Source organism: Chiloscyllium punctatum, chromosome 2 (assembly GCF_047496795.1).
Source record: "Chiloscyllium punctatum isolate Juve2018m chromosome 2, sChiPun1.3, whole genome shotgun sequence".
In the NCBI taxonomy this organism is placed as follows: Eukaryota; Metazoa; Chordata; class Chondrichthyes; order Orectolobiformes; family Hemiscylliidae; genus Chiloscyllium; species Chiloscyllium punctatum.
The window spans coordinates 71,827,426-71,845,176 of record NC_092740.1 but is presented as its reverse complement, the minus strand read 5'-3'; the positions used below and the strand labels follow the sequence as shown (position 1 = coordinate 71,845,176).

The 17,751-nt window shown below is 38.5% G+C and overlaps 1 protein-coding gene across 7 annotated transcripts in view; it reads right to left on the bottom strand.

Moving 5' to 3' along the window:
- mcc (MCC regulator of WNT signaling pathway) overlaps positions 1-17,751 on the bottom strand; it is a 180,499-nt gene that overhangs the window by 136,150 nt on the left and 26,598 nt on the right. The window contains exon 1 of one of the 7 annotated variants that reach the window (XM_072583893.1): positions 4,481-4,878. The exons of the other annotated variants lie outside the window; for them this stretch is intronic. Coding sequence (XP_072439994.1) covers positions 4,481-4,555 — 75 coding nt within the window. The 5' untranslated portion in view covers positions 4,556-4,878. Of the gene's footprint in view, positions 1-4,480; positions 4,879-17,751 lie in introns of those variants that run through there. 7 annotated transcript variants of the gene reach the window in all.

The window sequence follows — 17,751 nt, the reverse complement described above, 5'->3', positions numbered from 1 at the left end:
ACCATCTGTCTTCCACCTTTGAGCCAGTTCTGTAACCACCGTGTGTGAAAACACTGCCCCTCAGGTCCTTTTTAAAATCATATTCCTGTCACCTTAAAAACACACCCCTTGTTTTGAACTTCCCCCAATCCTAGGTAAAAGACCTTTGGCTATGCAGCTTATCTATGCTCCTCATGATTTTATCAACCTCTAGAAGGTCAACCCTCAACCTCCTACAATCCAGTGAAAACAGTTCCAATCTATCCAGCCTCTCCTTATAACTCAAATTCTCTAGCCCCAGCAACATCTTTTCTGAACCCTCTTCAATTTAATGATGTCCTTACTATAGCAGGGTGACCAGAACAGTGCACAGTACTCCAAAAATGGCCTCACCAATATCTTCTACAACCTCAATATGATGTTCTAACCCTGACACTCAATGGCCTGAGCACTGAGGGAAAGTGTGCTAAATGCCTTAACTACTCTGTCTACTTGTGACACAACTTTCAAAGAACTAGGTACCTGAACCCCTAGGTCTCTGTTTGACAACACTACCCATGAGCCGACCATTAATTCTAAAAAGTTCTGTTCTCATTTTCTTTACAAGAATGTAAAACCTCACATTTATCCAAATTCAACTCCATCTGCAACTCTTTGGTCCATTGACTCAAATGGTGAACATTATTTTGTAATCTTCGATAACTTTTTCACTGTCTATTATACCACTAATTTTGGAGTCATCTGCAAACACACTAACAATTCTTCCTAAATTCTCAACCAAATCATTTATCTAAATAACAACCAGTGGAACCAACACTAATCCCTGTGGAATACCCCTGGACACAAGCCTGCAGTCGAAAAGCAACCTTTCACCACCACACTGTCTCCTATAGTCAAGCCAATTTTGTATCCAATTGACAAGGTCTCCCTGAATCCCACAAGATCCAACTTCATTAATCAGTCTACCACGAGGAACAATTTCAAAGCTTTACTAGAGTCAACAATAAACAATATCTACCACTCTACACTTCTGTATAGTAACCAACAATCTTCCCCAGTAAAGTACCTAAAATGAGGCAAGAATTTCAATATTTTATACCAAAATTGTTAAACTTAATATCCTAAAAATATACTGAACACTGGGAATATTTTTGTTTTCAGTTGAAGATGGTGGCTTGTAAATGCAAATCTTTGTAGATAACAAGCAGCAGCAATCAAAAGCTCTAGTCTCTTCAACAAACAGTAAGGGTTGAAAATCTTCTCAAATTCAATAAATAAACAGTGCAAGGACACAGCCTGGAAATCCACTCCAGCATCGTAAACAGAAAATATTGGAAAGATGACATTTTTCATTGGCAGTGCTAGACCACGAGCATCACTCAACACATCACACTTACTTAAACCATCTGAGTTTTTGCAAATAATCATGCGGAGATGCCGGTGTTGGACTGGGGCGGACGAAAGTTAAAAATCACTACACCAGGTTACAGTACAACAGGTTTATGTGGAAGTACTAGCTTTCAGAGGGCTGCTTCTTCATCACGTAGCTGTGGAGCAGGATTATAAGACATAATAATAATGTCTTAATATACTAATGCCAAACTTGAAGAGGTTCCTGAATGACATTGGCCAACAAATTACCAAAAGAAATTTGAAAAATATTAGCAGTGGATAATTCAATTTCATTTGTAACTTATATCAAATTTAAATTTAGTTTTCATTTCTGTTTGGTACTTGACTTGTAGATTGGCCTACTGTTGAGGTTCTTTTGTTGCTATTTAATTTAACAGCAACTAATTTGCGTACAAAGGATGCAACACTCAAAGTTTGACAGACAATCCACAAGTCTTTGTCACTCTAGTTGGTTATGAGATAAACTGTGCTAATTATCAATGAACCCACCACTTTAACAAGGCTCCTGTAGTTTGCAATTCAAAAGAGGTTTATAAAAGCACGAGCAAAATGTATAAACTTTCAAGAATTCAAGAAAATAATTTGAGAGGCAAGCATAAACAACCAAAGTCTGTGTCACAGACTGAGTGTTTATTGAAGAAGTGAATACTCAAAATACCAGAGTCAGAGAAACGTGGGATGCAGAAAAGATACCAGGTTAGAGGAACTTCCACAGATAAGAGGGACAGGGATAGAAAATGATTTGAAGGGAAGGGCAAGAATATTAAAGCTCAATGTGTTCCAAACTACACAATTAACCTGCATCTACAAGGATGGAAATCACACACAAGTGTGACTCCACAAAAGATAAGGCTGCCATATCCCACTTTATCAAATGATGACACAAGTACAATAGATAAAATGGATATTACAAGTTTTGCAAGTGGCCAACCTGGTTGCCAATCAAAATATTTGAGTTTTGATGCCACGTTTTGCTTTGGCTGAACAGATTTTTGTTTCTTTCAAATAGGATTCAGATTGGGAATGGAGAAAAAAAAAGTTTTTCGTGACAATCTTGTCACAGTTTAGTCTTTACCATAACCCAGCTAGTAAACCCCTACTTCATGCTTCAGAAAATAGAATTTTAAAACCTAATTAAGGGCTCTCAAGAACTCAGATGGACTTTTAGTAACGCCACAAGAATATTATACAACAGGAAGCACTGCATTTTGTTTTTTAATGTACCTTCACCATTTTATTTCTAAAGCGTCTTTGTCAATTTTCAAAATAGAAATTAGTTGTACAGTTAGTCAATATATACTACAACTAGAGTTATTGGCTAAATAGCTTTCATTCTGATAAATGACAAAAATAGGTCTTCATTCATATTATAGTGGTTACTAGCTTCTTCAAAATGTTATAAAAAGCTGAATATCCCAAAAGTTCTGAAAAATCCACATAATTTATAATCTCACTAAACAGTCCAAACTTGTCCTTAATTTATTCATGGGATGCAGACTAGGCTAACATTTACTGCTTATCCCTATTGCCCTGCTGAATGTGGCCGTGAGCTGCCTACTTGAAACACCAGTGCGCTGTTAGGCAGGGAAAGGTAGAACAATGGAGAAGGATAAAGTGACCCCCTCCCTAGATTTAATGTGCAATCACGTGCTGTGACCCATTTTCCAAATCCAATGATTTGACATCTTTCTCCTTACCCCCAAATCCCACTTGCCCTGTCAACTTACCTTATTTGCTCTGGCTGCCCCCAAACAGCTGGAAATATTTTAATATCACAAAGTTGTTGCCAAATATTCATTGGAAACCTGGAGATCATTACTGTCATTGGCATTTGCTCAGATATTTTGTTCTGTATTTAATCAAAACAAAAAAGTTTTTTTTTTCCCTGTTTCACATATACATAGAGTAACATTATTTAAATACCTATTTGAAATGTGACAATGACTTAAGGAAACATCTTCTTCCAATAATTTTACTCCACTGAAAGCATGGCTTTCTAAGAAATACCAGTTTTTCCATTCCACTTCTGGTACTAATCAGCTATTGCAAATTTGAAATATTCAAAAAATAAGTAGCAAGAAAAATAAAGATTTGTAAAACATTTACAATCAACACAATCTAGAAGTGATGCTTTCGCCTTTAAGTAGTTTCAAAGTTGACATAACTGTCATTTAATATTCTGCAATCTTTATCGCAAGCAGAATAATTGGGTTAGAAATTCAAAACAAAGATGCAACAATACTTTTGAAACAGTGAAGGATTCTGTTAAAAACTCTTAATTTGCAGTATTCAAAGGTTCAAAATTATATTTAAGTACCTGTGGGAAAAAAAACAGAAATTTCATCCCATTTGTCATGGCGAACCATAAAATTTGACATTTAAAAATCACAAGACCAAAATAGTGGGAGTAATATTGAAATTGTTTTACTTCCCAAACGCGAATCTAAGTGAAACCATGCAAGTTTACAATTCATACCTGACAATTCAAAATTAAATTAACTTGGTCGCCAAGACAAAGTCCTTACTTCAGCAAAACTGAAATATTTCTGAGACAGACACTAGGGAAAGGGAAGGGAGTATGTATTCAAGATACCATATAAGGAAAATGACTTCTATCTGGTCTTTGGTCAGAACATTAAACTCCCCTAAAGCATTCACTTCCTGACCCTTCCCCCAGTTAAGAAAACAATCAACTCCATCCTGGCATCTGGAATATCACTGCCTGTTAAACATAAAGAGAAGGAAGACTAAAGCTGCCAACCCTATTTGTAATTTAATGCAGACATTAACTGGTAGCTTTATAATGTGTATATTGAATTTAATTAATCCATCTATCGTTAGCAAAAAAATTTAAATATTATTTTTCTGCTCAAAATATTTTTCATGCAAAATGCATTGAAATGTTTCCTCAACTGTTTTTCCTGATGAACTGACATTCTTGACAAATCTAAACTGATGCTGTGCCAATGCAAAAGCATGCAGATCATTTCCTGACTAACGCTGTAAGCTTCATAATCCAAAAGATACATGAAGTCCATTAAAGTTTCATCTTCCCCACAATCCACTTTTATAGTTAGCCAGTTCTCACCTCATTTTTCTCTGTTGATGAATCAGTTCCACATTTAAACGTAACTCCTGAGCTCATAGTGCTGATTTTCAGCATGAAAAATTGAAATGTCCCACAATTTAAACCATATATACAGTGCTATTTCCAGCTTCTTCTGCCTGCTACATTCCAGTAAAGCCAGCCATTTTCAACCCAAAACTGACTCGCAGCCTGAATTGATGATGCAAGCCTGCTGACATCTTCTACAAGCCAAACATCTTCCACTTGAAAAATAATTAAACATAGAGTAACACATTATCACCAAATGTGATAACATTAGTTGAACAATTAGTCCTGTTGGTTTAAAAAATTGTCCAGAAGTTGTCCAGTCCCCGCTGCTGTGCTCTCTTAAAAGACATGTCAATGCTACGGTACCTCCCCCACAGAATGTGCGCTGTTTAGCTGCTAGACTGAAGGCACCTCCCAGAGGAACTGCAAGTACTGCCCATTTGGTGGGCTTGTCGTAAATACAGCAATTCCAGCAGCAAGCCATCCATCTCCTTCATCGAAAGAAAGATGTATGTTCAGAAATTAGATTTCTGCTGTGCTCAGTCACAGGTTTGTAGGTTTTATCACAGGTGATTTATAGATTAAACTGAGCTTTCTTTCACTCTGCAATATATGCGAGGGACTTGGAAACAGAATCCGCGTTGGCAATGCTTTCTGCTTTGTAGATTTACCATAAATCAGAGATACGAATAGAAGATAAATAAATATGCAAAATCTACATGAGGTGAAATTCTTTTTTTAAAAAAGTAATAAAAATATCTTGATGAAATGTTTACTCTTCTGAAGGCACTTTCACAACATCTTTCACTAAGGTAGGCAAATTAACAGTGCAAATAGTAATAAATAGGTACAATGATTATGCTGACAGAGACGTAGCTATGGAGTAGCCAAAAGCAGGGAACTGAACATCCAAAGGTATTTATTCTTTCAGAAGAACAGGCAGAAAGGACGAGGAAGTGGGATATAATTAATGAGAGATAAAATCAATGCAACGGTGAGAAAGGGTAGTGGTACAGAAAATCTAGATGCAAAATCAGATTGAGTGGAGCTAAGAAGCAACAAGGAGTTGAAAATATTAATGGGAATTGTCTATAGTGCTCCAAGCAGTAGGTGCTATAAGGGTGATGCGGTAGTCATGGGTGATTTTAATTTACAAACCAGATTACTAAATGTGGTGGTCATGGAAATAGTGTATGCGCTGTCTGTCATCTTCCAAAATTCTGTTGACTCCGGAACAGCTCCAACAGACTGGTCAGTCGTAAATGTAACTTCACTATTTTAAAAAGGAGGGAAAGAGAAAACCATAAAGGACAGACCAGTCAGCCCAATGTAAGTACCAGGAGAACATGCTGAAATCTGTAATAAATTATGTGAAAACAGAACACTTTGAAAATACAAATAGGAGGGGTAAAGAGTCAGAATAGGTTTACAAAAGAAATGTTTGATAAAACTATCAGAATTTTGTATGGATTAACTAATAGAAACGTAAGAAGAAATGGTGGATGGGTTACATTTGGATTTTCAGAAAGCTTTTGATATAATACACTAACTTCTTAAGCAAGATTTTATCAGAGCACATGGGATTGGAGGTCATACACTGGCATGGATTGTGAATTAATTAACAGAAAGAAAACCAAGAAAGAATTAATGGGTCTTATTCAGAGTTGAAGGTAATAACAAGTGAGGTACTTGAACCTCAGCTATTCACAACATATAAAATGATTTGGATGTGGGAATTTATAGAAAGTTCAAGATTACTGATGACCCGAGAATAAAAAAGCTAGATAGGATTAAGAGTGATGTTTATATTCTGAAGATAATGCAAAGCTCTTTCAAGATGATTTAGACAAGTTGAGTTATTGAGCAAATGCAAGACGGATGCAGTATTTAATATGCACAAGGGTGAAGTTTTGCAGTTTGGGAGGAAAAACAAAGTATTATTTAAATGGTCAGACTGATAAATGTTGATGTACAAGGAGACCTGGATGCCCTTGCACATCATTCACTGAAAGCAAGCATGCAGGTGCAGGAAACTGTTAGGAAGGTAATTAGCACATAGGCCTTCATTGCAACACAGACTGAGTACAGGAGCAAGCCACTCTTAGCACAGCTGTCCAGGAGTTTGGAGAGACCACACCTGGAGCATTGTATGCAATTATGGTCTCCTTACCAAAGAGGCTACATACTTGCCAGAGATGAGTGCACAGAAGGTTCAAATGACTGATTCCTAGAATAGAAGACTTGTGGGAGAAATTGAATTCACAAGAATTCACTGGAGTTTAGAAGAATGAGGAGTTTCTCATCAAGACATATAAAATTCTGATGGAATAGACACACTGTTGCAGGAATGATGTTCCCCTGGCTATTGAGTCTGAAATAAGGAGTCATAGTTTCAGGATATGGAGAAGGCCATTTCAGACTAAAAGGTGAGAAATTTCTTCACTTACAGTAAGGTGAATTTGTGGAATTCTCCGCCACAGAAGATTGCAGAGATCAAATCATTGAACATATTCAAAAAAGAAACATAAGATTTTTAAGAGGTAAGGATGTCAAAGGTGGGAAAGAAAGAGCAGGAGTAAGACATTGGGATACACAGGTTCAGTGTGATCATGTTGAATGGTAGAACAGCTTGATGGGCCAAATGGCCTATTTCTATTCCTATTTTCTACATTTGTGTGTACAAGTGACTGGACAAAGATCAGATGCTTTATATTGAATCTTTATTTTTCTTGGGGTTACTCTGACTCTGAAAACCTTCTTAATATCTGTTGATGTGTACAGCAAAAATAGCTAACCCTATCAAATGAATATACAGTTATCAACACTTGCTAAAAAGAACTTAATCCTTTGTCATAACCAAAGTGACTAAGAAAGGAACAGATTCACCAGCACTACATGTGATAGTCCTTCTGTTCCTAAACCCAAGCTTTGCTCTTTGCTTGCCCCGACTACAAAGTATAAATGGATATAATCAGGAAAGGTACTGGGTAAGTACTATCACCCCAACATTCCTTGATTTGAATTAAGACAACAGAGCTTTTCGTGAAACTTTCCTTTTCCTGAAAGGGGAGAGCCATACTGGAGCAATTCCTAAAACTTTATGTTTAGTTGAATGGGCATTTTACCTGTATTGGGATCTTGCCTAATTATTTTTTTTTAAAATTGTTTGATGCATAGATTTCATCTGAATAGCGCTTTCATGACAGTGAAAAGTTGATTCAAGTTCACTTAACATTAAAAATATTTGCTTCTAAGTCTACCATTCCTAGTTTGCTTGCAAATGTTTGTGACATTTAGTGGGTGAGGCTACTAAAATCTCAATTCTTCCTGCTATTGTTTCAAAATTTACAGTTAACTACCGGTATTTAAAATGTAGAGCTCAATATTTACTGTGAAACGCATGATGTACTTTTTTACATATTAAAAGTATTATATTAGTATAAGTTCTCTCTGTTGCCAAAATAAGAATTTTATATCCAGGAATCTATCGTTCTGGACTTTCTCCTTTACCATTCACAAGACATTTTAAGGCTAGACATTTTCACTATACATTTCAAGGCTATTTACACATTTAACATAATCCCTTGAGATAGCCCTTTCATTTCACATGTACGCAGAACCAAAAGTTTTACTGTAGACAATACAACATTAGTTTGCACTAATTTGTACCTTTAGAGAACAAAATATGAACTGCTGCCCCCTTTTGACCAATTAATGAAGATACACTAGTACTAGAATTTTATTGAAACTTAAGACCATAAGACATAGGAGCGGAAGGAAGGCCATTCGGCCCATCGAGTCCACTCCACTATTCAATCATGGCTGATGGGCATTTCAACTCCACTTACCCGCATTCTCCCCGTAGCCCTCAATTCCTTGTGACATCAAGAATTTATCAATCTCTGCCTTGAAGACATTTAGCTTCCCAGCCTCCACTGCACTCTGCGGCAATGAATTCCACAGGCCCACCACTCTCTGGCTGAAGAAATGTCTCCGCATTTCTGTTCTGAATTTACCCCCTCTAATTCTAAGGCTGTGTCTAAGAGTACTATGCATTGCTAATTTTGATGTAGACTAATTTACTCCTATTTCTGAAGGGATTATTCACAACATATCAACCTTCAATTCATCTGTATATGTACAGTGATGTATCAGTTAAATTACTGGACTGGTAATACAAAGAATACAAGTTTAAATTCTACCATGAAAACTTGAAGATTTTTCCACATGTGAAATAGATCTGGGAATACAAAACTGGTGCACATGAAAATGTTATCAAAAAAGGTCACAACGGTTAAAAAAACGACTTTCATATGATTCACTAATAAGTAAATTTTGAGCAAAAAGACTTTTTAATTTCTGAAATGTTTTAAAATTGTCGACCGAACTGGGAAAGGACTAAGTTACAAAGCAAAGAGTGTAGAAGAAATGACTGCCTTTTTAAAAAGAAAGCTACCAATACTGATTGTAAATACTGTTTACATTGCTGCTTGTTGAAGCAGTAGGTTATGGTTACTACAGACTGGCATCAGAGACATTAACAAGGAGGGATTCAACTGGCATCAAATAACTTAGTGGTTTGTGAAGACATGATAAGTTGTTGGCAAAGGGATTCTGTGTGACAACAACTGACTGACTCCTAAGTAACAGATCTGATTTTGAGCATGAACTATACGGCCAGGAGCAGTTAAGTTTGTGAAAGGGTATGTGGTGTTTTTCTCTCTCTCTCTCTCTCTCTCTCTCTGCGCAGCAAGAAAACAAACTTTAGCCTGAAGAAAACACAGTTATTTTCCCTCACCTATTGCTGTAGGCTGTGGCTTTTTAACCAGTAACTAAGTGAACCAGTTACTCTTTGCCTATGGCACAAAAGTGAGAATACCTGGACAGGGATAACAAACAGCAAGTCCTGAGAAGCAAGAGGATATCTCAACAAATCTTGTGGATAAATGCCATTGAACTGCCTTCCCAGTTTTCCCTCCATTCATAACACCGTGTTTTTCTGGTCTGACGTAAAGAGTTTTATGACATGTTTAGAGTTTTAAATGAGTAGAATTATGTCAATGGTTCACAGGTGTTCACCTGTAGCTAGGATAAACCTATTTTTAGCAAATACTAATTCTTAAAGTACAGAAACTTGATCTGTGCTTTTTTTAAGTAAACAAAAATTGCTGCAGAAATTTAACAGGTCTGGGAGCATCTGGAGAGAAAAGAAAAGAGTTAACATCGAGTCCAGTGACCCTTCTTCAGAACTCACTGGACTCAAAATGCTAACTAACTCTTTTCTCACAACAGATGCTTCCAGACCTCCAGAACTCCCCAGTAATTTATTCCTGTTTACGATCCCCATCATCTGCAATCCTTTGCTTGAAGTCTGTGCTTTGTTAGGCTGGGTCCAAAACAACAAACATTTTGCATACAGGTTGTTCTGCTATCACACGTATTTCATTACTGCAAATTCATTATAGCACAATTGACAAATTGGGGACACAGTTTCTAAAATGTGAACCTTTGAAGTGTGTATTGGCTATAACGTAATTCCGGCCCCATTAGTTTAAATAGTACTGCTATTACACAATTTCCTTATAACACAGGACTGTATGAGAACAGAACATTGTAGCAGAACTGACTGTACGGTGATAAAATCTTTAACGTAAGTGACAGCTCCAGGAGAAGCAGGGTTTGATTTCTAGGACACTCTCAGTGATGCCATAGGTCGAAAATGGTCTAGCAAGCCAATAATCTTAGGAAAATTAGTTACAGGCAATAAATATCAGCTTTGCAACTGGAACCTAAATTCCAGTGAGAATTCTTTTTTAAATCCTGAACAAATCAAAATACCCATTATCTCCTATTTGGTGATAACTAAACACACTTATTTTATCGACACTTGGCTCCGTGCATTGTGGGTAGAATGCCACAAAGTCCTACTATTTAAACAATTCTACCAACAAGACAGTTCACAATTAGAACTCTTCTGGATAAGAAAGGCAAATTACTTCAATTACATTAAAAAATTATGATCTCATTGTGTTTTAAACATGCACACCTGAGGGAAAACTAACTTAGTAATGTGACCTATTCTGAAGTCTGCCTAACACAGGCCTTGTGGTGTATTTTCTTTAAATGATAAAAGCCAGGTGATTTTGCTGGAAAGAAGAATCACACCTGAAGACAATGGCAGCAACACTTGCATTTACTGTGGTTAGACTACTAATTTCCAAATCTGTAGCTGTTCGGATTATCACTTCTAAATAGTGCTTTAAGGTGCCTAATTGCCTCCATGATAACCCCTAGCTCTAATCAGTTTTTCTACCTGGAAAGAAGGTCCACAGGATTGATGCTCCCATAGTTTGAGAAGGAAAGGTTTCTCTGCTATCCCTGAAAACGCTCTCAGACAGCATGCCATGATCCAGGCAAGAGGAAACATTCGAGTTGAGAGTCTATGCTTCACTGAAAAACAACGTGGTTGGGAGCATGCACAGTGAGTTAAAAAGCCAAACTCGTGAGGATCTGAAACTAGTCGAGAAAATTCACCCAGGTTGCACAAGAGGAAACCTACAGTAAAAGCTTCTCACTATGAAAGACAGTTCAAGGGTCACTACCAGGCTGTGAAAGGAAAGGAATAAAACTCAGAAGCCAAAACTGGGTCTAGGAAATTCAAAATTCAAACTTAAAGGTTCATGTAAAATAAGGTGTTTAAGTGTAAGGGACAAAAAGGAGAAAACTTTGTAATTTAAAGTTCAAGCGAGTTTGATCAATGGTGCTTTTCATGTGACTTTTTACAGTTGAAGTCTAAGTCTTGAAATCCTGTGAACTCATCCTTTCAACTACCACCTACAAGTTCAAATTAATTTTATGCAGTTACGGGTATCTGCTGGATTATGAAGCATAGAAGTTTCACTTTGGAACTTGGCAACCACTAGGAGGGTGATCAGAAAAAAAAATGGTTATATTCATATCTAGAAGGATTAATATCTTAATCATTTACTTTTCAAAGCATTTCTGATCAGCAAAAAATCTATTCTTCCAGCAAAGTGCTTCAAGACCTCAACCAGTGTATTTTTGTGATTAGTTGCATAATAAGCAGGTAGAACTTAAGTTAACTATCCGGGGAGCTGGAACTGACAACCAGAAGCAGCAGATTCAAACCACTACAATGCCGGAGGAAAGATCACAGAAGCGCTTCACAGGAGGCTCCCAAGCACTGAGGATGTCACCTAGACAGGGGAGGAAGCACATTATGAAAGTATGGAATAACAGAAAAATATGCAAGTGGACAAACATTAGCTAATATTTAACATAGGCAAGCATCAAGTGCAGCACTAAGACTTTGTAAACACATGCTGTACAGGCCCTGTCCCACATCAAGGCCTTTCCCGATGAAATGCTCATACCCAAAACATTCACTCTCCAACTCTTTCGATGCTGCCTGGCTGGCTGTGTTTTTCCAGCAGTATACCTTTTGACTCTGATCTCCAGCATCTGCAGTCCTCACTTTCTCCTACTCACCCAACATTCTAATTTCTGCCCTTCAAGTCTGCTACATTCAATAGGATCATGGTCTCAATGTAATTTTGTGGCTAGCCCCAATACTCTAACTTCCTCTGAGCCAAGAATCAAGCCTATGCTCGGTCATCAACTCATCTCCCAGTTTCATATTGCCTCAAATTTGAAATTCAACTAATTGCTTCATGGATTCACTGTAACCATCTAGTAAACCTACCCCTAAAAGAACACTGCTCTAACTCCAAACTCCTAGATACTCTCACTTCTTTCAACACACCACTGGTATCCATGTATCCAAGGACAGAGAGGCGTTTCTTAAACTTCAGTCCATCTGGTACTGAAGCCCTCACCTATGTCTTAGTCAACTCCAATCCCAAACATTCCAGTGTACAGAGGAACCTCAATTACCGACTATCAATTATCTGAACTTTAGATTATCCAAAAGATTATCTCAAGGTCCTGATAGAAACATTACATCAAAGAGATGCTTCCAACACTGGTCGCATCTTTTGTTTACAATTATTAAAAATGAATGCTGCAGGTTCCTTACAAATGTGTGCCTGCTCAGAAACAAACCCTGAGACAGAGGGAGTAAGGCAGGCACAGCAAGGAGACAAGGAAATTTCAGAAACGCGAAACCCCAGAGGAGAGGCATTGAATCAATTAACTGAATCATCAATCATCAGAAGGAAATAATGCCTGCCCACCTTGTTTGGATAATCGAGGTTCCTCTGTACTAAGGATTGCTCCTTCATTTTCCATCATTTAATGAAGGTGGAGATGTGTACTGTACCTTTAAGAGTGTGTGAAAGCTGGCACAGACCTAAAGAGGCACAGAGTATGCGGAAAAATTTAATAACGAACACTTCGTTGAAACAAATAGCTGGAGCTGTGTTACCATGGTATAAAAACTCAAATTCAGCCAATTAGTTTAAATTATGCCCCAGGTAGCAAAATCCAATCTAATTTTAAGTTTACCGTTTTGGATGACATCAAACCAATGAAGTGATCAATGTTTTGGGGTATAAAATTTTGACAAGCTGGGGGAGGACAGCAAAGAGTTGCCAAACACCAACGTAACAGCCTGTAGAATAGCTCTGAGGTACCTGTCCATAAGAAATTTGCGCAGCAGAACACAGATGCAGACCTAGAGAAATCTACAAAGTTTGAATCTGAAGATGATTTTGAAATTGATTTTGCCGTAAATTTAAGAGGGAATTTAATCGGACCAGTATTGTAGAGTGGTCAGGTAGAAATTGGTTTAAGAGAAAGGAGCTATAAATAGTTGTTGTTTAATGTTCTCTTTTGGACTTTTAAAAACATTGTTCCAATTTTTCTTTAAATAGTGGTATCTGGGATAGTTCTTTGCCATTCAATTTAACAGATGACGCAAGGTGAGCTTTTCTGCGTGCCTGGTTTAAATTAGCAGAGGTGTTTACTCCATGTCGTAACAATCATCCACACTAACTTATTTCAACACCAAGTTCCACTCTTCAACCATACATAAGAACGTGAGAAGTCCACTCAACATCTCAAGCAAGCAGTGTCACAACCTGTACTGAATCCATGTTTCATTAACGCAAATTTGCTGTAACACAATTGACAAATTGGGGACACTGCTTCTAAAGTGGGAACTTTAAGAACAATCAACCACACCGCCCTGTGGCCCAACATTTCAACTCCTCCTCCCACTCTGCCGAGGACATGGAGGTCCTGGGCTTCCTTCACCGCCGCTCCCTCACCACTCGATGCCTGGAGGAAGAACGTCTCATCTTTCGCCTTGGAACACTTCAACTCCAGGGCATCAATGTGGACTTCAACAGTTTCCTCATTTCCCCTTCCCCCACCTCACCCCAGTTCCAACCTTCCAGCTCAGCACTGTCCCCATGACTTGTCCTACCTGCCTATCTTATTTTCCACCTATCCACTCCACCCTACCCCCTGACCTTTCACCTTCATCCCCTCCCCAACTCACCTATTGCACTCTATGCCACTTTCTCCCCACCCCCACCCTCCTCTCATTTATCTCTCCACCCTTCAGGCTCTCTGCCTGTATTCCTGATGAAGGGCTTTTGCCAGAAATGTCGATTTTACTGCTCCTCGAATGCTGTCTGAACTGCTGTGCTTTTCCAGCACCACTCTAATCTAGACTCTGGTTTCCAGCATCTGCAGTCATTGTTTTTACCTACTTTAAGAACAAGTGCTGGCTGTAACAAGATTATAATCACCAACACTTTAAGCGCCGTTTCTAAAGCATAATATTTCTATCATGTGGAGCTGCACAAGAACACAACCATCACGTTATAAAAGAACTACCTGCACTGTTTTTCTCAATCTCACTCTTCACAGTTCAATCAACCAAAACTAACAGCTCTTTATGGAGTTCAACACTATCCAGGATAAAGTAACCCATATAATTTTGTATATTCACTATCACTAGCACACAGGAGTCGCAAAGTACAATCTACAAAATACAGTTAACAACTCTCAAAGGCATCAATTGTACCTTTGTAGCAGCCTTCTGGCTGCTAAAACACAGATAGATTGCGAACTTGGACAAACAATGGATGCTGGGTATATTGACCAAATAAAACTCTGAATTATTAAACCCACATGCGAGACGCACTGCAAACACAGCAGCCAGGTGTTAATGATATTAGCATAAAGTAAAAGGCCAACATTATTCTGGACAGATGTACCCCAAACAACTTGTCCACTAAACAAAGGGGAGTCCAGACAGAAAGGCACCAGTTCCTGCTACACAAAGAAACTAACAGTAGCATACCATCTAAGTGATTGACTCTTGTTTCAAGCTATTAAGTAGATCTCCCTGGTTGGCCAGAACTATAGAAAGTTCCAGAAAGCCATCTAAAAAGGTATAAAAACAGGGGTCATCTGCAGATCTCACTCTTGGAATCATCTGAGGCCTTCTAAAGAGAACATCACAAGAGGCAGACACCAGCTGACCATCCAGAAAGAAAAACAGCTTCGCAGACCCAGAGAGCGCATAAGAGTGTACATCCGCAAGAGACTCAGCAAATATTAATATGTTAAGGGCCCAAATTGTATTAAAGATTAGTTTAATGTTAAAGATTATTGTAACTATGTTCCTAATAAAGTTGGAACTGTTTTGTATTGGTACCAGGTTGTGTTCATATTGATTTGACCGCTTCGGTATTGTGGGATACCCGGGCAAATTCATTCATCACATTCTGGTCGGAGTCGTCTGTAACTTGCTCAAAGAGGAGCCAGACAACACCTTACAAACCTGCAATCTCAAAGAAGAAGGATGGCAGGAAAATGATATCCGAGAGTTCCGCTCCAATCACACATCCTTCTCACTTACAAATATAATCACTTTCTTCTTTATGGGGTTAACATCATGAGACTCCTCACCTAACAACAATGCAAGCGTCGCTTCAACACAAGATATAGCATTTCAGGGAGGCAGCTCATCTTCTCAAGATGAATCAGGGATAAACAATAAATACTGGCTTTGCCATCCATGCGCACATCCCATAAATGTCGGAAGAAAACAATATTACCTCGAGTTTGCTCATTTGTATTGGCAAACAGTGCCCCCATTACAAATTCCCATCCTTCTGTTTAAATCCCATCATGAATCTTGTCCTTTTCATCTTTAATTTTTTCCAGAATCCTTGCATTAAACTCTCCATTAATCTAACTGTGCAACCCTCCCTCTTCTGTACCACCATTGGTTGCCATCGAAGCAGCATATTTTCCAAGCCTCTGAACTTCTCCTTCCCATCTCGTGCTTGTTCTTAAAGACCCTCTTATCCCAACACCTCAGCCAAGCGTTGGTGATCCTCCAAGCATATTTCCATTGTTTTGGCTTCTTTTTCGGATCTTAATTACCATGGGGATGAAAGATTACTCAGAATAAGCAAGAATGTAAGAAAATCAGATCAGCCATGACCTTATTGAATAGTGGAACAGGCTAGAAAGGCCTAGTGGCCTATTCTTGATCTTTGTTCATATGTATGTATGCAATTTGATAGGTTCCATGAGAGTCCCCATAATTCTTCTAGTCCTAACACAGCCAGTCTCTCTTCATATACCAGTCTTACCATCTCAGGAATCGCTCTGGTAAACCTTTGCTGCGCTCCCTCCATAGCCAGATTATCTCTCAGATAGGGAGACCAAGACTGCGCACAGTACTCCAGGCTGTGGTCTCAGCCACGCCTTGCACAACTGCAGCAAGACATCTCTGCTCCTGTACAAAAATCATCTCACTCTGGAGGTCAACATAGCATCTGCCTTCTTCACAACCAACTGCACATGCATGCTCACTTTCAACGACTGGTATACAAGACAAATGTCTTGTTTGCTATCCTTGTTGCACCTCCCCATTTCTAAATCTAACAATTCAAATAATAATCCACCTTCATGTTTGTGCTACCAAAGTAGTAATCTCACACTTTACCGCACTACACTTCATCTGCCCATGCATTTGCTTACTCACTCAACCATGAATGCATGGAGTGTGGTAAGTAAGATGACCATGAGGGAGTATGATGCCACAGCTACAATGGAAATCAAGTTCAAGGAAATGATTAAATAGGAGAAGTGATGGCCCAGCAACATCATCAAGACCCAATAACCCAGAGACCCAGGCGATATCTGGGGACCAGAATTCAAATCCTGTCAAAAACAAAAAGAAATAGGGTTCAGTAATGTCCTTTATTGAAAGAACCTGGTCTACATAATGACCCATTCTTAACTGCCCTTGAGGCAAATAGCCTAACCAGCAACACTCACATCCAATTTTTTTAAAATCCTGGATACAACGTGTTCAGGAGAAATGGCAAAGGACCGAAATGGCCTGGCAGTATTAGGAGAGCACTGCAATGCTGGAGAAGGATGCCCAAGAGGGACATTTGGGTAAAGCAAAGGAATAAATTGGGCACAATACATTGTCCAGTATGGTTAATCATATGAACTAAAAGCAGAAATGAGCAATTCAGCTCCAGCCTGCTCTGCCGTTCAATACGAACATCGCTGATCCCCCAACTTAGCGTTAACTCCATTTTCCTGTCAACTGCTATCTCTCATCCTACAAAAGGAAATACCCTCTCTGCATCCACTTTGTCAATCCCTGAGCATTTTGTATAGCTCAATTAGATCTCCTCTCATGCTTCTCAACTGCTCAATCTCTCTTCATAAAGACCAAGTTCAATTCTGTGTCCAATCTACTGAACCTCGTTTTGAGGTACCTCCAATGCAACTTCCTCCTTCCTCAAATGAGGGGCCAACACTGTATACTCCAAGTGCAGTATCACTAATGTCTTTTGCAGTTGCAACACTTCCCTACTTACATATTCTATTCCTTTTCCAATAAACGCCAAAATTCCATTTGCCTTAGTACCTGCATACTAGCTTTCTGCAATTCATGGACAAGAACATCCAGATCCCTCTGAAGCACATTGAAGTTTCTCTCCATTTAGATAATAAGCTATCTATCTATTCTTTGAACTAAAATGGATAATCTCTTACTTATCCACATTAAACTTCACCTGCCAAATTTTGACCCCTTCACCTAACCTACACCCATTTGTAAATTTATTATTTCTTTATTTTAAACTTAATTTCCCACCTATTTCAGTGTCATTCGAATTTTAACTACAGTCAAATTTGCAGGTCGTTAACTTAGATTGTAAATAACCAGTGCCTGAGAATTGAACCCTGTGGCACACTAGTTACACCTTGCTATCCCAATG